Source organism: Plectropomus leopardus, chromosome 4 (assembly GCF_008729295.1).
Source record: "Plectropomus leopardus isolate mb chromosome 4, YSFRI_Pleo_2.0, whole genome shotgun sequence".
Lineage (NCBI taxonomy): Eukaryota > Metazoa > Chordata > Actinopteri > Perciformes > Serranidae > Plectropomus > Plectropomus leopardus.
In genome coordinates this window covers 16,327,769-16,348,628 of record NC_056466.1, presented here as the reverse complement: position 1 = coordinate 16,348,628, position 20,860 = coordinate 16,327,769, and the positions used below count along the sequence as shown (strand labels likewise).

General features: G+C 40.1%; 1 protein-coding gene across 5 annotated transcripts in view; it reads left to right on the top strand.

Moving 5' to 3' along the window:
- The window catches only part of lrba (LPS responsive beige-like anchor protein), a 228,068-nt gene that overhangs the window by 44,845 nt on the left and 162,363 nt on the right, over positions 1 to 20,860 (top strand). For all 5 annotated transcript variants that reach the window (XM_042484501.1, XM_042484504.1, XM_042484503.1 and 2 more), the window contains exons 10-22: positions 1,047 to 1,180; positions 2,317 to 2,425; positions 2,815 to 2,967; positions 3,342 to 3,510; positions 3,875 to 3,954; positions 5,152 to 5,214; positions 5,840 to 5,937; positions 6,270 to 6,362; positions 7,552 to 7,660; positions 8,028 to 8,109; positions 10,823 to 10,946; positions 11,061 to 11,253; positions 18,514 to 19,899. In XM_042484501.1, coding sequence (XP_042340435.1) covers positions 1,047 to 1,180; positions 2,317 to 2,425; positions 2,815 to 2,967; positions 3,342 to 3,510; positions 3,875 to 3,954; positions 5,152 to 5,214; positions 5,840 to 5,937; positions 6,270 to 6,362; positions 7,552 to 7,660; positions 8,028 to 8,109; positions 10,823 to 10,946; positions 11,061 to 11,253; positions 18,514 to 19,899 — 2,793 coding nt within the window. The remainder of the gene's footprint in view (positions 1 to 1,046; positions 1,181 to 2,316; positions 2,426 to 2,814; positions 2,968 to 3,341; positions 3,511 to 3,874; positions 3,955 to 5,151; positions 5,215 to 5,839; positions 5,938 to 6,269; positions 6,363 to 7,551; positions 7,661 to 8,027; positions 8,110 to 10,822; positions 10,947 to 11,060; positions 11,254 to 18,513; positions 19,900 to 20,860) is intronic.

Sequence of the window (20,860 nt, the reverse complement as noted above, 5' to 3'; positions counted from 1 at the left end):
CTGCAGAGTTCCAAACCTCCTGTGGCATTAACATCAGCACAAAAATTGTGAGCTGGGGGCTTCATGGCATGGGTTTCCATGACTGAGCAGCTGCATGCAGGCCTTACATCACCAAGCACAATGCCAAGCGTCAGATGGAGTGGTGCAAAGCACGCTGCCACTGGACTCTGAAACAGTGGAATGTGTTCTGTGGAGTGACAAATCACGCTTCTCTGTCTGGCAGTCTGATGGATGAGTCTGGGTTTGGCGAATGCCAGGAGAAAGTTACCTGCCTGACTGCACTTTGCCAAATATAAAGTTTGGTGGAGGAAGGATGATGCTGTGGGGTTGTTTTTCTGGGGTTGGCCTCGGCCCCTTAGTTCCACTGAAGGGAAATCTTAATCCTTCAGCTTACCAAGACATTTTGGACAATTCTATGTTTCCAACTAGTGGGAACAGTTTGGGGAAGGCCCTTTTCTGTTCCAACATGACTGCGCCCCAGTGCATAAAACGAGGTCCATAAAGCCATGGTTGGATGAGACTGGTGTAGAAGAATTAGACTGGCCCGCACAGAGCCCTGACCTCAACCCTATCAAACACATTTGGGATGAACTAGAACAGAGTTTGTGAGCCAGGCCCTCTTGTCAATGTCTGACCTCACAAATGCTCCTCTGGATGAATGGGCAAAAATTCCCACAGACACACTCCAAAATCCCGTAGAAAGCCTTCCCAGAAGAGTGGAAGCTGTTTTAGCTGTAAAGCGGGGACCAACTCCACATTAATGCCTATGGATTTAGAATGGGATGTCATAAAAGCTCCTGTAGGTGTAATGTGTATTTGGCCCAATACTTTTGTCAGTTTGTGCCTTTTAAAATAAAAAGCAGATTGTAGTGGGATTATAAAAACATCTTGTTTTGTTGTGACTATGCAGCTACTTGCAAATATGTCAACACATGGAGCTAATGTAGTTCACATAAATAACTGATTATACCAAAACAAATATCTGTTATGCAAATATTGGCCTTGTAACATGTTAAATGTGGCCACTTGTGTGTTTGTTTCGGTAGGATGTGAAGGCCGTGGTGACTCACTCAGTCCAGAGTGGCATACACTCTATTGGAGGCGTGCAGGTCCTTTTCCCTCTGTTTGCACAGCTGGATTTTTGCCAGCCCTCCAGCCACGAGCTGGACACCTCTGTCTGGTAAGCACGCACACACAGATACACAAACACACACACACACACACACACTCTAATGAAGCATGCAGTTTTTCTCACTAAATCATGATTTTGTTATTTTGCTGCACTGAGCCATGGCGACAGTATGTATCAGAAGTGTAAATATTGAGGCTGGCACTGTCTTACTGGCTGGTTCTTTTGTGGTACTTACTACTGACAGTGCTCAAAACTGATTATCCCATTGCAACCTATGACGACTCACTCATCTTCATTTTATGTACAAGGAAATTGTATTAATTTAAGGGGGGGAGTAAGAAAACACGCTGTCATGCTGCATCATGGGATATATAAACTGTAGTATTTTTAGAATTTCACCCATAGAGACTAGAAATCAGGATGTCTCTGACTCTGCTGCTTTTTGTTTTAACTTAAAAAATATAAAAATCAGTATCTGTGCTGTCTACAGACTGTACAACAGGAAATTGCTGGATTAACCCTTTTGAATACAGTACTTTGGAAAGAAAATACTATATGTGAGATAATTAGACTCTGTATTAGACATTTTTTACTATATTTTAAGGTGATATTGGACTCAATATTTCCCCTTGCATTCCTGTCAAGGAGCTGAATGCTCAGGTAAATAATTATTTGGATTACAACCTGATCCAAAATAAAGTTTACAATATCAGTCCCTTAATCGCTGGTACACAGATGAGGTACACCACTCTATTATTCGATTATTTTTAGGCCATTACCATTGGCTTTTCAGCTAACACCACTATCTGTCAACAAATGTTTGTGCCTGCATGTAATATTAAGTGATATCACTGTCAAAAAGGGACCCACAATTAGTGTTTAAAATCAATCGCAAATTAGGTTTTATGTTTTCAACTTGGCTGTAGCCAAGCTCTGAGGCCATCTTGCTTATGAATTTGCAACGTTGTTGTATCCGCTGCCCTCAAGGTGATGCTCACTAGAATCTGTCCTCCTTACACAATGGGGACACGACACCCTCATTCAATCACATTTCATGTAGGATATGCCCTTCACAGTCAGGGCTTTGTCAGCAGCTTACATAGATTATTATCACTGTCTAACTGACGCTCTCTCTCTGTGTCACCGACTGTCTGTCTGTCTGTGTCTGTCTGTGGGCCACTTAGCTGCACTTTGCTGTCCTTTGTGATGGAGCTCTTGAAGAACTCAGTGGCTATGCAAGAGCAGGTCCTGGCCTGCAAAGGCTTTCTCGTCATTGGCTACACTTTGGAGAAGGTGAGACAAAAACAAATTGGCTCAGCTGGCAAAGAAATACACGAGAGAGAAACCCTCCTATACCGGTAACTGCATGTAATGAACCCAGTGTTGTAATAAGGCTGATCTTGACTCCCTTAACGCCACAAACACCAACACCAGCACTTAATATGAGACAGACTTTGTTTTCCCTCAGCTGTATTTGGAGGTCACAGCTGGCTTGTGTGCTTGTTAGGCAGAAGAGGAGCTCCCTCGTCTTTCTCTGCATGTGTCCTCTCCCTCCCCTTTCTGTGTTGTACCTCATTCACCTCTTTCTGCTCTCCAGATCTTTGACTCCTCTGACTGACATTTCTCCCTTTTTTTTTTTACCTCCTATTGTGGCATTTTCTGTCTTCCTGTCTGTGCTCCAGTCTTCCAAGGTGCATGTGACACGGCCCGTCCTGGACATTGTGCTGGCCTTTTCCAGATACCTTAGCAACTTGCAGAATGGCATCTTGCTGCTCAAGCAGCTGTGTGATCACATTCTGTTCAACCCCGCCATCTGGATCCATGCCCCTGCCAAGGTAACGTGAACACACACCTATACACAGCAGCTTATTCTCATGCATTTAGGTACATGGGTAAAGTTGGAGAAATGTAGATGGAGCGCACACATGGAGGTTTCTACTGTGCCGACGTGCACACTCACACAGACCTGCACAACCATAATCACACTCTCTTGCTCTGCATAGTCTTGCCCTACTTTTTATTTTCAGTGTTTCAGGGTTCAGCTCAGAGTTCAAGGTTATCCCTCTACCTGTGACTCACTGACTGCTATTTAAATGAGAACGGCTTGCCTACAACCCTCAGAGGCTCCGAAGCTAGGACACTCTAAAACCGGATTTTTCCACTCACACTTTTAATATGTGTGTTTTCATATGTGCTCCTTTTTTTACAGGTGCAACTGACACTCTACACCTACCTGGCAACAGAGTTCATCAGCACAGTGACCATCTACAACACCATTCGCAGGGTGGGCACTGTACTGCAGGTCATGCACACGCTGAAATACTACTACTGGGTTATCAACCCGCAGGACCGCAGTGGAGTTGTGCCCAAAGGCGTTGGTAAGGATGAACACAAAAATATGCTGTATGTAAAGTATAATGTTATGCAGTAATGGCACACTACTGATGTATGGCCTTCCTGTTCCTCTCCTGGCACTTCTTTCAAATATATGTAGAGATGATGTATGTAAAAGCAGATTTCACATGCACGCAGAAATGTGGACATGCATTTACACAAACACACACTGCACCAACACCCACATTTTATCAGTTCAGGCCCCCTAAGTGATAAATCAGGTGTAAAACTTTGCTTTTAAAGGAAAAAATGATTAAACATTTTGAATTTCTTCCTTTGTACTCTCGTATCATGTCGCTCATTTATTAGCTGTTTTCAACAGCTTTTGATTGCCTTTTGGGTTTTCAGATGGTCCAAGGCCCAACCAGAAGGAGATCCTTTCTTTGCGCGCCTTTCTGTTGTTGTTTGTCAAGCAACTCATAATGAAGGTATGTTCACAATGCTAAATCCAACACCCCCCATCCCCAACAAAAATAGACTTGCAATGACTCATTTGAATGCCAAAATTATGTCTACCTGCCGTTCCATCAGTTTTATCAGTCAGATATGTTTAGTTCTTGCTGGGGTTCTCTGACTTGTTGAGTTGCAGCCTGATTGTTGATGGCACCAACAATATGCATTATACTTAAGAGCATTATGCTTATTTCTATTGCTAAATAATTTGCAGTGCACTTTATAATATATGTTGATACTTGATTTTTTTTCATTCCTCAAAAGACATTAACATATTTACAAACTGGGAAGATTTTATTTAAATGGATTTAGATGAAAATAGATCTGAACATTCCTACTCTTTAAATAGAGCAATAAAAAGCCTGGATATACAGTGTATTGATGAGATGTTATGATATGAGAACAGATATTGCCAGGGATTTTTGTTTGCAGTGCTACTGTTGTATTACTTAAAGTTTTCATGTCCCATCTCCACACATAAGAGATTGTTCTTCCAGGTTTGGTCATCATATTCACATTACTTGGGACTGTTTCTTCTTTTTCTTGCTTGTGAAATTTCTTAGCAAAACCTATCCCAAAATAGTCACAATATAAATATTGAGGTATCTAGTCATCAGTCAATCAATCAATTTATTTAAAGTGTAGAATCACCATAAGGCATTTTCTCAAAACTCTAAACAATCAAATAAAACATACAGCAGGCGAATAGATGAATAAAAATTCAAATTCAAACAACTGTATTGAAAACATCAATGCTAAAGGGAATGTTTGAATATAATAAATAATTCAGACTAAAATAAAGCAACCACAGTAAAAGCATAAATTTAAAAGTGATATTTTAATAAATAAATAAGTAAAAAATAAAAATGAAATTAATCAAAAGCTTGTGAAAAGGTGATGGACTTGTATAAATTCGAAATTCTCAGGTAGGCTGTAATTAAGTGAATAGAAGTAGGTTTTTCTTGATTTTGATTTTCATATTTGGATATGTAATAATTTGTTTGATCTACTGCTTGTCCGAAGTTTCTGGGTGAGACACCTACTCCTCTAAAGAAAGTGTGACAGCTTTGTGTTGATGTGACAGGTCTAAGTGTGATGTCTGAGGTCGGGCAGTAAAACGCGGTGAACCCTACCAAAACAGTTGTGAAATGATCTGTGCGATTTCATTCTAGGATCATGGCGTGAAGGAAGATGAGCTACAGAGTATCCTCAACTACCTCCTTACAATGCATGAGGTAAGTATGTGTGCTGCTGTTCCTGCAGCACTGAGCAGCAGAGACCTCACCACCAGATGGCAACAAAACTCCACTGTGCTGTGCTTTGTCCTCCCGGTGTCCAATACGCAGAGCAAGAGAAAACAGATCCTGTTGCTAAAGGCTGCATAACTGTTCCTTGTTATTTTTCCAAGTCTGCCAGTTAGCCGTCCTGACAGAAGTGGTTTTGTTTACAGTGGAGTGATGCATAACAAATGAATCAGTCAGATCAGTCAGTAAAGCAGTGAACCTTGTAAGAATAAAGTTTGATTACAACATTGCAGTGGAAAAGCCACTGACATGAAGCAGCCGTTCATTTTGTGGAGCATATATTGTAATTCTTCAGTTCAGATGCTTCTGATGTAACCCGTTATTTCTACTGTATTTTTTTTTTTTACCTTATTATATTTCTGCTGCTACTGTCACTACTACTTTAGGCATCAAAAGAATAAATAGCAATGAATGATGCACATATATTTAGCTTTATCTTGTGTTGTCATGTATTGTTGACTTAGAATTGCTCACAATTTAAGATATCCCCCTTTTTTCCCCACAGCTTTTCTTGAACACCACAATAACTTCAAGCCTTTTCTTCTCTGCCCCACAGGATGACAATCTCATGGATGTACTGCAGTTGTTGGTTGCTCTGATGTCTGAACATCCTGGGCCCATGGTCCAGGCCTTCGACCAGCGCAATGGGATTCGGTACTGATCACAGTTTATATTCTCTGCAGATGTACTCATTTTTTGCTTGTGGGTTTTTGCTTTAAGTAAAAGTCTTCAAAGTTGGAGCTGATTATTTGAAATTTCACAGCTTCAGTAATGTGTCACTGTGTCACTGTAACTTCATTTTGGTTAATTAAAAAACAGATCAAATTCTATTTCAAGAATTTTTGGCATGAACTTGGCACAAGCTATACTGCTAAATCTCTAATGAAGTGCTACAAGCTTGTCGAGTGTTGATTATGTACTTCAAATATTGCTTTTTTAAATAGATTTTGAAATTTGATTATATGTAATTTGCTTTTTTTCCGCAGTGTGATTTACAAGCTTTTGGCCTCTAAAAGTGAAGGAATAAGAGTGCAGACACTCAAAGTAATGGGCTACTTTCTGAAACACTTGCCACCAAAGTAAGTATAGTCGCAAAATTCTTGCTACTATATAGAATTGTTGTTTTGAAAATTTCTGTGTAGATCAGTTTGCATTAGATATGAAAAATTATATATATATATTTTTTAAAGAACACATCTAATAGTAGTAATGTAATTATAGTAGTGTCTGCTCTAATGCTGATCATGATTCTATAGCTTTCATTTTACAAACTTTTTATTTAGTTTCTTGTGCTAGTTTAATCATTATGGAGTTTTTAAAATGCAAATTCAGATTTCTAATTGTTCCTCATAGAGACAAAGCAATTGTAAAATGTTAAAGTGTGCAGAAAATTTTCATTCTGCAGCAACATTTTAAAATCAATATCAAAACAAGTTCTAATAGTGTCCAAATAAACTGAAATGCAAACTTGAATCATCATGGGTTAACACCTCTTTCTTTAGTGACATTTTGAAGATCCTTATGATTTGTTTGTGTCACTTGTAAGCTGTGTTTTTGTCTAATGAGCAGTCAAATATCCAGCACTGCTCTATATGAAAAGCTCTTACTATAATTTTGCAAGTTCTCCTGATCCTCATGTTTTAAGTGGTAATGCATGTTGAAATTCAGGTCATATTGCAAGCTGTTCATCGCTTAAATTTCACTAATAACCCATAATTATAGTGTGTGCACCCGGTGTTGATGCAGTAGTACCAGAAACAACTCGAGGCCAGTCTTGGCAACAGTTTTTCAGGCCTCCAGATGCAAGATGAGACTATCTGCAAACAGTCCACATCTTTTCATTGCTGAGCTACAAAACTGAAATTGGAGTCAAGCCACGATCAGAGATGAAAGCAACAAAAACTTTTCTGTGAAGAACTGCTCTTACTGAGTCAGCAGGGATTCTCTTTTTCATTTCCTCCATTTCAGACGTCAGCTGGAGCTCAGCTGATTTATACAGTTGCAGATTTCAACCACTGCAATAATTTTACTCATCAAAAACTCCTGATTTTGCTCTTGCCATTTTTCAAAATGAATGATATTTCAGGGCATTTTGAATATGATTCGATAAAACTTTTAATATAAAAATGACAGGAGCAATATTTTAGTGCACTGACGTCAACTCAGATTTGTAGATAATGTTGCAGTTTAGAAGTGCAGCTGCATTGCTACGTGTGGCAAATACCAGTGTTTACTGACGGACCTTTGACCCTTTCATCTCCTGATCAGGAGGAAACCTGAGGTCATGCTGAGTCATGGCCTTTTCTCCCTGCTCACCGAACGCCTGATGCTCCACTCCAGCCAGTTCACCATGACGACCTACAACGTGCTCTTCGAGGTCAGTCCTCTGCATACATACACACAGGCCTGAAATTGTCTTCATAGACAACAATGACATGCAGAAATCACCTCTCTGTCCAGCCATATGCCAGTATTTATTTTGTTTCTTTTAACTGGCCTGGTTTTTCTGTTATATTTCTTTTATCCTTTATTATGCAACATAATAATTTAATGAGTCAGTTGAAATAATAAATCGTATGGCTGACCACCTGCAGAAACTTGATTTGACAATTATTCAGCCATATACTACACAATTGTGAAACATATACACAGCTTTGTGTATCCACAGTGTGGTTTGTGTCTCTGTTATTGTTAAGACCGATGTGGATATTTATGACTTGAATCCCCTCTCCGTCCCCTGGTAGATTCTTACAGAGCAGATCTGTACTCAAGTGATCCATAAACAGCATCCGGACCCCGACTCCACTGTGAAGATTCTCAACCCACGTAAGTGCCTCCTCTGCGCCATACTACTCTCCTAAATCATCCCCCGCAGCGTACCCTCTACATACCTATTGCTCCATACTGCACTAGAGGGATATTCCCCATGGAGACATGCAATCGCTATATACAGTCAAACAAATGAACAACATAAATTTTGCAGGCAAAGGGTATTTTCATACAACGGAACCGTAGATGTCATGCATTATCCATGCATGAGGATGGTGCGAACACTTTGTGTGACAAATATGCACACATCTGCTAGTTTTATTGGAAGTTGGTATCGTGTTTTGTCAGGATTTATTTGCATATAAGGGAAGATAAATGTAATGAAACATATTAATCCAGTGTGTGAAAAGGGTTTGTATGAATTTAATCAATGATTTCATTGCATTTAAATGAATTTAGTGTTGGATGTTTTAATACATTTGCTTAAGTCTTATAATGTTAATGCAGCAGTTGTACACTGGTGTAAATATTTAAAGTTGCAATTCTTGTTATTACTTAATTAAAAAACTGTTTTACCATAAAACTTAGTGTATCTTAATATTTTATGAATTATATAGATTAAAAATCTGATTTAAATGATTTTATTGGTCCTAACCTTAATTTAAATGTAGGTTTGCTAATTATTTATGACTTAGAAGAAGAAAAAATAAATAGATAAATAAATTCAGTCATACTGTGCATATGTATGTGTAGTGTATTACTATATACTTGCATATATATTTGCATTTTTTTTCCTCCTACCAGTGCATCATTACCAGTGGACAGTGCATGCTCATTTTTCATATGCGGCAACGTAATAAGCTGCAGTGGTGACTCTAGGCTTTGATCAGTGTTCCCATCTTATATTTTCAGGCTGTTACTCACCTCCAATTTCACGTCAGTTCACAAAATCTTCGCATATGTTGAAATGTTAAGTATTCATTTCAGCCAAGAAAAGAAAACATCTCCCTCTCTCTTTTCTACTGGTGCTTCCATGCATACATACACCTTCGTGTGCACACTTGCAAAACAGCTTTAATCAGTTTGAAATCCAAGCAGTCGGTATAATCACAACCAAGGTTTACTTCCAACCAGCCTTAATCTGACAAGGTCCTGCTGTAGTCACACATTGATTATCTTAAGCCTTTGTTGTGTTAAAAACTCTCCTACCCAACAATCCCAGACAGGCGGTATATATCATAGAAACCTTGTATGGGTTTGTACATGTGAGCACATTCTATGGAACATAGAGCGGTGGTCTGTTTCTCCTTTGCCGTGCATTCTCTTGATTTAATCTGCGACAAACTCCCAAAATGGCCCCCTGATTGCAGTCTTTAGTAACGTCAGAGCCAATCAAACAAACCGAGGAAGTACCGTTTCCCTCAAATTAACTCAAGGGAAAGGAACCAAGAGCAAATGGAAAAAAGAAGGGAATACGCCATCCCTCCATCCTCATTCCCGGTACATGCTGGGGTAATTTTCTGGCGGTAAAGGTTCAGCGACTCATAATTTGAGTGACTAAGGCGTAGAAACAACACAACCGTCTGCAGGGGCAAGGGGGCATCGGTTAGCGCCAAGGTCTGAAGAGACAAGTGAAATCCAAGCCCCGCCGTCTCTCTACTCAATGTAAATGGACACTGACATTGTCTAGATAATTCATCTAAACAGTCAGTCTCTTTGGTTTAACCCAAGCCAAGCCTTCCAGAAGGGCCTGCGACTCTGGCTCTCTCGTTTGAAACAATACCAAAACCATTACAGCATGATAAAGATCAATGGCCTGGACTTTTTTTTTCTTTATTCTCCTCTGTTCTGTTTTTTCTTACAACAGGCACAGATTTTCAGGTGTGTACGGCTGGGAGTTCAGATAGTTTGTGACACAATGATTTGCACATGTTGAGACCAATGCATGATTTAGTTGTTGATTTGTGCCGTTTCTCCCTCTGCGCCAGCAAAGCAAGTTTTATTCCCAAGCAGAATGCTAGATGTTTCCAAATCCAAACTTTTGAATTCTAACCCTTAAAAATACAACTTGCTGCAGCAGGGATCTTCAGAATTTTTTAGACCAAGGACCCCTTAGGACAAAGAGAAATGGAGCAAGGAACCCCTATTACATACTATATTGTTTAAAAATGACTTGCACTCTAGATAATTCTCTGAATATTTTCGGGTCGCCTTTCGTTTGTGCCTGTAGCTGCTAAATCAACAGCAGTTGTAGCATGGCTAGGCGCATCAGCATCCATCTCTGCACTTTAAATGTTTGTTTTCATGATTAGGCCAATTTATCTTTGCTAATACTATTCTTTTAGACATATTTATTTTTTTGGAAAAAGAATCATCCTTAAATAAAATAAATAAATAGATAAATAAATAAATAGATAAATTAGATTAACAAACAATAATTTGGCAGCCGTCCTGCCAGTGACTTTGAAGACCCCCTAGGGGTCACTTACCCCCAGTTGAAGACCAAGTTGCTACAGTATGATGTATTTTATTACAAAATGGCCAAAACAGTATTTTTGTGTTTTTATTTTATTTGATAGGGACAATGCAGTTAAATATAGTTTTTAACACCGGGTATGAGACTGATGTGTTGCACAAAGAGTTTAAAGCTATTGCTATTTTTTAACTCTTGTCCCTTGTTAGGCTTTTATATGAAGGCCCACATTTACATACATGCAGACATGCACTCGGAACAGAGTGAGAAAAATTCTATTATTTTCTTGCATTGCAGAAATTCTGAAGGTAATAGCTGCTCTGCTGAAGAACTCTCCCCCATCCCCTGAGAGCATGGAGGTGCGCAAGGTCTTTCTGTCAGACATGATCAAACTGTTCAATAACAGCCGAGAGAACCGCAGGTAAAAATCTCACAAGATAAAAACTACATCATACACTCCAGTCCACGCGGTTGTTTACAATGCCAGTGGAATTCTCATTCAGCACTACATTGCTGTGTACTTGCTTTGTTTCAGGAGCCTGCTGCAGTGCTCTGTGTGGCAGGAGTGGATGCTCTCTCTGTGCTTCATCAACCCGCGTAACAGCGAGGAGCAGAAAATCACAGAGATGGTGTACGCCATCTTCCGCATCCTGCTTTACCACGCCATCAAGTACGAGTGGGGCGGCTGGCGCGTCTGGGTGGACACCCTGTCCATCACCCACTCCAAGGTCAGAGCACTCATTATACACACGCACACACACAGGTCAGACACAGCTTTGTTTATCTTTCTCTGTGGATCTTCTTCTATCTCCTCATCTGTTTCATTTTTACATTTTTTTTATGTGTTCCGTTTCTGTTTCTCTTCGTTTTAACTCACACTCTTTATCTCTCTGCAGTAAACACAAGAACACACACACACGTGCACACACACACTCACATTTTTCTTGTCAGCCTAAACACTCACCACATTACTGTAACCATAGCCGTCCTCCTCAGTTTGATTCTGAACGGACAGCAGCGTTCAGTCAGAGCCATCAGCTCTGTCACCCATATGTTTAGTTTGAATCTGACATAATGCAATTCACCAAATAAGAAATTAGAGAGCATTATCGTCTGACCCTCTAACTCGCAGCGCAGGCTAGCACAGTAATTGAACCTTGCCTCTCAGTGCCCATCAGATTAAGCTATGGAAGCCATGCAGTGATTATAATTTAAAAGCTAGTTGCAGTATAAACCAATGGGAAATGAATCCACCAGCCCTTCCACTCTTTATTTATGTATCGAGTCTCTCCCTTTCACGTTGCACAGATAAAAATAAACTTCTGGCACTTCTTATTTCCAAAAGCTGAATTCAAAATGCTGCTTTAGAAATTCACTGTTGATATCATATTACGCTACTCTGTTCCAAAGCAGTGAAGTAATTGAGGTTGGTGTCAGATTGTGGTCTGGGGGGTTTTTAAGCCTGGCAGATTGAAGGCTGAGTTAAAGAAGTACTTGTGATATGAGACGCTCCACTGCAGTGTGGCGTGCTGTGAGCTTCGACGTCCAGTAGGGGGCACAGACAGACTGCCTGGGAGATGATCAATATGAAGGCAGCAGAAAACAGGATGCTGTGTGCTGCGTGCTGCATGCTGCATGCGCTGTGCCCCCAATGTCTCTACACACCTCTTAACACTGCCAAACTAACCTGCAGCGAAAATATAAAGTGCACAAATAAAGGTGTAAGAAAATGTAACACATTAGCAGTCAAGAACAGTATTACAAGGGTCACAAACATACACACAACAACAACATTGTGATATAGTGATAACATCTTTATGTACAACAGCGGAGCCTGTATGCTCGCCACTGTTGTTCTTTCATTAAATATTAACATAAAATTTTCAAAAAACTTTTTTATTATCCCTCTGTTAAATACACATCTTAAATGTAATATGATATAATTCTATTTCATTGTAACATTTCTGGTAGACAGTGACATAATAAATAATATAATGTAAGTAATATAAGTGTAATTATAATATTATTTAGAGAATTGGGCTATTTTTTTATGTGCATTTTATCCATGTAGGATTTAGTGTCACCTGAAGCTTTTGTTCTTGTTTCAGCTGTTCGTATATCAGCAGTGTGTTGTAGTCTCACTTTGCAACGCGGTAACGTGTCTGGTTTGGCGTTGTGCAGAAGTTGTGTTTATTCTTTGTAAACGACAGGCCGTAATAGCCTTTTTTTTCCCGATAATTGCGCAAGATTAATGCTGTTCTCCTCGGCTGTAGTTACAATGCCCAGCACTCGTCTAACAACAGAATTTCACACATGCAGTGTGTGTGAATAAACCCATGCACTTGTTAGAAGTGAGATACACAAACACAAACACAAACACACACACACACACACACACACAATTGCACGCACAGTGCAGGGACCCTGACTGTGACTGGGATAGTTGCATAGTGGCTGCAAGCCACCAAGATACATGCATCTGCTATAAAAAAGCTAAAGAAACTCAATTGCAATTTTATTGTCCCGTTTGATAGATTTCCTGCCACCTTTGTAGCACCAAAGCTGTTTGTCACTGTTGCTCTCTCCTCCCACTGCTGCAGGGCTGTGTGTGTGCATGATTGTGTGTGTGTGTGTGTGTGTGTGTGTGTGTGTGTGTGTGTGTGTGTGTGTGTGAATGCGAGTTACCAGGCACATTTTCTCTTTGCCCTCCTTTTCTCTTGGGCTCTAAGAAGCCCTTCTCTCCAAGCCCATTGAATATTCATCGGAACCGTGCGAGAACAATCAGAGAAACAAGGCCTCATAAATACAACCAGCCCACTGGGAGCCTCTTGATAAGTGCATGTATGCATTCACAAATACATATTTGCACACTTCTCCTCTACATAGACTTTTTGAAGTAGTTTGCCTTGTGTCAGCTGTGGTAAAGTTGTCAGTTTGGTATGTATAGAGATAATATCCCTCATGCTGAACATGTCCTCTCACCTCTTTGCTGGTAAAGACATGTATCTTCGTGCTGCATTTACTAATAATGCATTATTAGTGTTTTATATCTCATACTTACATTTTCAGCTGCAATGGTTAATAGATTAATTGTCAACAATTAAATTAATCACCAACTAATCAGATAATTAATTAATCGGTTTGAGTAATTTAAAAAAAAAAAGAAGTCAAAATTCTCTGATTCCAGCTTCTTAAATATGTATATTTTCGGGTTTCTTTACTACTCTGTGGCAGAAAACTGAATATCTTTGGGTTGTGGATTAAACAAGACATCTGAGGACGTCATCTTGGGCTTTGTGAAACACTGGTCGCCATTTTAAATAATTGACAGGTTAATTAACAATAAAATAATTATCAGTTGCAGCCCTACATGCACTTACATTACATTTTCTACATGTAGATAAAAGAAAAAGAAAAGTTTAGCGTTATAAGAGTTTAATTTTTTGAGTGTCCTATTTCTGTCGGTAATTCAGGCCATTTGCTCATATTATTGGACATTTACCCTGTATAGTCAATTCCTTATTCGCAGCTGTACTTGTCAATTTGAAGTTTTTACTGGGGCTAAATTCATCAAGAAAACTCTCTGAACAGAATCACTATATGGACCATATTTATCTTGTTTTTTTTTGTTTTTATTTTATTTTAAAAAGTCTGTGCGCACTCTGTTGATATTTTTGTGTGTGTGTGTGTGTGTGTGTGTGTGTGTGTGTTCGCTTGCATATCCTTCTGTGTCAGTCCTTAGGAAGTAAGTGTATCTGCATATTAGCGTCTCTCTGAATAGACAGATGTTCCTGCAGGTGGGCACGCTGACATGACAGCCCTCCCACTCTCAGCCCACACACCCACCCAAGGTGCCCCTCGTCCATCTCTGCACACAAATCAGTTTGAGAACAAGGAGATCTCCAAAAGAGAGAGATTGGGGCGTGAAGGTCCCTCTGTCCTTCAGACTCCCACTGTCAGCTAACCTCATTACACCTGTCAGTTGTTTTACCACAAACTAAATATGAGCCAACAGATCTTTTACAAAAATTTGAAACACTTTCTGAGCTGATTATTATGTTTAGAAGTTAAGCATATCTAAATGTATTTACTCTAATATTTGCCCTTTTCTGCTCATGGTGAAATGCACAATAGTTTGGCCTCGCAGCTTTTGCCCTTTACACACACACACACACACACACACACACACACACACACACACACACGCACACAGGTCAAGCTGTGGTTCTTTGCAGAGTTTCAAATAGATACATTGACAAGTAGACAAAAGAACATTGAAGTGATGTTGAAGTGAGAACATTGAAAGGCCAATGCTAGATAATAGCCATGCATCGAGTGTTTTCGATGTTATCCTGTAGAAAGCCAATCAGTATTGGGATCCTTTTATCTTAAATCTCGTGATTCTCAAATAAATATTTAAATCATAAAGAGAAATGTATAATAATCAGATGATGGCAACCATATGATTTGACTGATTGCTTAAAAAGTGTACCGTACAGTCTCCTGAAAGACCTTTGTGCAAGCTTGTCTTCCTGTGGTTGTGATGGAAATTACAGATAAAGACTGTATGCATATCACTGCATCAGTGGGGAGGAGAAAACTAAGAGCAAAAATGTTTTTACAAAGAGTGAGAAAGAAAGATATTGTGAACAAGAGCGAAAACCACCCAGCCAGCCCAGCAGTAGCAGATGACATTGATTTTGGAGGAGGAATTGCATTTAGCTAATCGGATTAGAGCCACGCTGCCCTCCCCATTTCCCCTTTGTTTTGTGGTTGCTCTCTATCTATTTATCTAAATGGGGACTCCCAGGCTCCTATTGCGGGGGTCTCCCAAGATCAGCGCGTTACCACCATCGAACAGGTTGTGGTGTGGGGCCTCTGCTTATTCCAGATCACTTATACAGCAGAGACATGCGGACAATGCAAAGTATAGGTTTAGTATTGATTTTTTTGGAGTTCCACTGCAAAAAAGAGGAGATTTTATTAAAGATTTTTGTCTGTTTGTGATGCACTTACTTTTCAAAAGCATTATGTGAAGTGAAAATACAGAAATTTGCCGTATTGAGGTAGTGCAGTGTCTTCTTGTTTACCACAGGGCGTCCCTTTCCAGTCTTTTGTATGATCTGGCCGTGCTGTGCCCAGTTAATACCATGTTACCTGTCACATTAGAAAAGCCCACCATGTTTTTGTACATTACCATAACATTTTCCCATACCCCACTGAGGCCAGGCCGAGTCATGGAGTAGAATGAAATTAGATTAGATCAGCGCTGATGTCCCAGCCACCCAAGGCAGTTTCTATATATTGTAGCAAGGCTAAGCGCTCTTTTAAAAACCACAGAGACATATACTACCTCTGTCTAATGGTAACTGGATCTGTTACAGAGCCCCATTTAAGGCCAACATACATCATCTTAATGTGCAGACTGCATCCTGAATCTATGACGTTATGTTCTGCGCCGCTCTCCCCGCATAATTTCCATAGCAGCGCACTCTGAATGCGGCCTTTTAATTGCTAAAAATGCTAAATGTCAAATTAAGCTCAAACTAATGGGGTAGAAGGTCTTGCTGTGTGATCACTGGGAAGGAGGGAGGAAGAGAGAGAAAGACGGACTGCTGGCGCATTTAGAACAGGCTGTGCACTCTGAAAACAGCTATGGATTACCAATCACAGCTTCCCACTACAGAAGATTAATGAGCACCCGTGTAGCAGGCTAATTTAGAACAATAACGCCTAATTAATTACAAATAATCAGCTCCTTTCTCTCCCTTTCCTTTCTTCCACTCTCAATGACTCACTTTCTTCCTCTTCCTCCTTTGCAATTTTCTTATTTTTTTTCCCTTTTGATCTCTGGCTTTCTTGTTTTCTTTGTTTCTCTCTCTCTCTTTCTGTCCAAATTGCCTCAGGTGAAAAAGCAGCAAAGTGGGTCTAGTTCCATCGCCCCCCTCTCCACCACCAAGCCATCTTTGACTTTCTGTCCTCCAAGCCCAGTGATTAATGCAGGGTCTTAAATTAGGCGTGGGAGGATTTGCCGATGCTGGACACGCACTCAGCACAGCTAGCAGACACACACTAATAGTATCTACTGCTAATCTATGACTGCTTACATGGATGGGCTCTTCCTCAAATGCCACTGCAGACCATTGTCGTTATAGACTAGCAGTCTAGTCTACCCATATCAGATGTAAGAAGACTGATAGAGGTTAATAGGCCGTGGGCTGCTGCACACAGGAGAAGGGAAAAGTTTTAAATACGGCACAGTTAGCCACAAATGGTCCCAGTGGTTACATGCAGTAATAAGCTCACAACTAAAGAGCATTTTGAGAATATCTTGCTTCCGTAATGAGATATTTCTAGATGAAACAGGATGTTAGAGCATGATGTGACGCATGGAGAGACAGTTACTTGAAAGGCTGAAAGTGTAAACCAATTGATTACATATATGGGTGGGAAACACCAGTGGCCCCACAATACAGTAATATCATGATACTAAAGTCTTAATACAAAATTATTGTGATTTTAAATGTATTACAGTATGCTTAGTATTGCAACACTATATGTTGCAATATATATTTTTTCAACTGCAAAGTGTGTCACAAAACGAAAACTTCAACTTCAACATCTGTTCACATATAAGAGAAACTGTCAGTCTGGTCAACTCATTTTAGTCTTTTTTGCAACAAAATGTATCAGGGCATTGAAAAGGCAATTATTTTTTTTTTATTCCAGGCTACCAAGTCAACTCTTTATAAAAAAACAAAAAAAACCCCAAAAAACTAAACATACTTGGCTTCCATGTATGGACACAATATTGCCATGCAATATCCTTATACTAATAGATACCAGAAAGAGAGAGGGAGGTTTACATGATGAGATGAGATACGTAAATGTTGATGTATTGTTTAATAGGTTTATGGCATTTATCATTAACTATCGTGGTAGTAGTGATTTTCCATTTTGCTGTCATCAAATGTCCTGTCAATGCAACATTTTATGATGCCTTTTCTAGATTCTCAAACAAAAGCATCGTCAAGGTCTTTACATAAAAAGTATCACAGAAACTACACTTAAAGGATAAATCCAGATTACAGCAATTTGGGTCTTTTTTCTTGTAATTTTGGCTATATTTCCTATGGCTAGTAACAAAGAAGTTTGTTGGGGCAAGAAACACGACTGTTCAGATGATCAATCAGGTTTTAAACAAGCACCCAGGTTATGCAAAAGTCCTTGCTTAAAGATATGCAATGCAAGATTTTCCTAAAAACAAAGTATCGATTCTTATATAATATATAATCAATCATCACTTATGACCCACTAGAAGTGTGTGGTTTATCTGCAGAGACTCTGCCCCCTGCCTGTACTTTCTTCCTTTTTCTTCTTATTTTGTTGTGTTTGGGACGCTTCTGGGCACAGCAGACAGGTGATGCTGAGACTTTATGAAAAGATGGCGACCAGGTGCCAGACCTTAAACAGCATGCAACAGAGGAAGGATGAAGAAAATCCCAAGCACAGTGCCAAAATAAAAAAAATTGTTGGAGATGCTCTTTACAAGCTGTAGCTGACAATTCCTCCATAGTATACCTTAAACACAGCTCACAGAGAGACCTCCTATTTTCACTTTAACCCACTTGGCTTATGGTAGTTAAGTGCATGTAGGCTTTGCAATGACAGTTGCATTCACTTTAAGTTTTACCTCCAAATAAAGTAGTATAAATATTCTTGAAGCTGCCTTGTTTGATCGTCTTAGTCTTAGTTTCTTGCCCTGTTGGACTTGTAGCAATGTCACTGTGTTCTCAAGTCTCAGCAGTTTCTTTGGTAAGAAAAATGTCATCATTATCCACTGAAGTGATGGCCAAAACTGCAAAAGTAAGACCCAGCTTGTAATAAATCTGCATTGTCCTTTGATTAAAGAATAGATAAGTTAGATAGATTTTTGACAACATGTTGTGTTTTCATGCATTTGATTGAATACTCTTCTGTGTCTGCAGGTCACCTTTGAGCAGCATAAAGAGAATCTGTCCCGTATGTTCCGTCAGTACCAGCGCCGGGAGTCTCCAGGCTCTCAGAGCACAATCAGAACCATCTCTGGTGTCAGCCAAAGCTCGGAGACCATGGAATGTGTCAATGGGCCGCCTGCAGAGGAGACAGCCCCTTCCACTGTCATTGAGCTCACAGTGGACGAGCTGTCCCAGAAGTCCCCTGACTCAGCAACTAGTTCCACTATCACTTCCAGCCCACCAGAGGCTGCCGATGGAAAGGGACACGCATCCATCATCGTGTCCAACATCCTGGTCGGGGCAGGGGATGAGCAGAAGTTAGTTCAGGAGTCTTCGAAGGGGGCCTCTGGTGATGATGGAAAAGAGACAGAAGCTACTGTGACACAAGAGAACGATAAAGAGGAAAAGAGTGAAGACACCAACAAGCAGGAACCAGTGACTGAGACCAAGAACGCTGATGATCTAAAAACATCAGTTAGCGAGCAGGCTGAAACAGGTGACACAAAAGACTCTGCTACATCTGCGAGTGACGGTGCGCAAACACCTGTAACAGATGATGAAAAATCTGAAACTAACAGAGGTGAATCATCAAACTCCATGACAGAAGACTCTTTGAATGAAGCAGAAACAGAACTGCCAGTAGTTTCAGAACAACAGGTTGAGACTGACCAAATGTCACCTGAGTCTGCAGCCTATGTGGAGGACAGCGTGCAGGATGGAGCCTCCGTTGTGTCGCCTGTCAGTGACCACACCCACCCGAGTGATGCTGATGACAGCCAAGAGGAGTCTTCTTATGCTTCAGCTGTTGCTGGAGAGGAAGCGGAGGCAGGAAAGAAGGAGGATGTTAAACATGAAGATGATGAAGGCAAGAAAGATGATCAGGAACGTCGTGAGATGAAGATTGATGGAGAAAAAGATGAGAATCAAGAGGTCGGAGAACAAGATAAAACCGAGGAGAGTGAAACTGAAGAGACACAGGTGTCTGTTGCGGAGAGTCAGACTCCTCCAGCTGAAACGCCTGAACAAAGTGCCACAGAATCACCCAAAGACGAAGTTAAAGATGATCAGTCTTTCTCCACAACTGAAACCGTAACTGCAGGCCAACAGCCCTCAGACACCACACCGCCCTCTACAGCTCAGGAGGTTGCAGCAGCATCAGACTCCACCTCACCAAGTCAGCCTTCAGAGACCACCGGCACCACCGAAGGGGAAACTGTGTCCGCTCCCACAGACACCAGCACAGCCGCCTCAAACTCTGACACCCAGAAGAGTGCAGACTCTGTCAGCAAGACCAAAGAGATCAAAATTGCCCGCTTGGATGTGTCAAATGTGGCCTTAGACACAGAGAGACTTGAACTGAAGGAGACCTCTACAACAGTACGCATCTTTTTTGTCTTTGTTTTCTCTACTTTTGATCTTTCAATAAATTACATTTATAGGACTGATCTTTTCAGACTCTAAACCCTTATGTTATATGGTAAGTTCTGTATATTTTCAACCTGGATCCTTTTCACATGTTTTTCTGTCTTAGTGACTAATCGGAACAACATTTTTTTAAAATTGGTCCAGTATTGAGTGAGAGGCTGTAGTGTAATGTTATTGGACAATTATGCACCATTGTTTTATCGCCACCTAAGGTGCTTGTTTTTGTCATTGATCAGAGAATTATAATAAGTGTCTGACAACATAATGGAGAGGATACCTACTTGTAGACATTTTTTAAAGATTAAGGTCCTTTTTAGTTAACCAGAAAAAGTCACAGTCAAAATCACCAAAGCCACCAGACTCCATTTGCATAAACAGTAATTTTCTCATGTTAAATACACTTCATTGAAGTTGACATGAAAAAAATAAAACACACAAACACCATCTTGGTTCATCTTTCCACTGTTTCAACAATCACCAACTGTGGTTTGGTAGAAATAATCTCTAAATTCACCCAGTAAGTTGTGAAAATATGCTGATTCTGCAATGCTAAAATTACTATTTATTTAAATGGAGTCTGGTAGGTTTGCCAGTAGTGAATTTCAGCTGTTTCTAAGAAAGAGGGATTTTACTCTTGAACAGAACGATCCTTCTCTGTAGGGATATTTTACATAATGTTGTCAGACACTTACGGTAACAATCTGAGCCTGTCTGTGACAAAAACAAGCTCTTTTAGTGGACGTAAATTGACGGTGCGAATATGCTCTGAATGGTTACACTGCAGCCTGTACACAACTGCTGGCTGCAGCACTCTTGCTTAGTACTGGACCAATTTCCCATTAAACATTGTAGTCCAGGTTGAAAAATACCAAAGTTATCCTTTAAAGCTAACCATGTTTTGCTGATGTCTCTT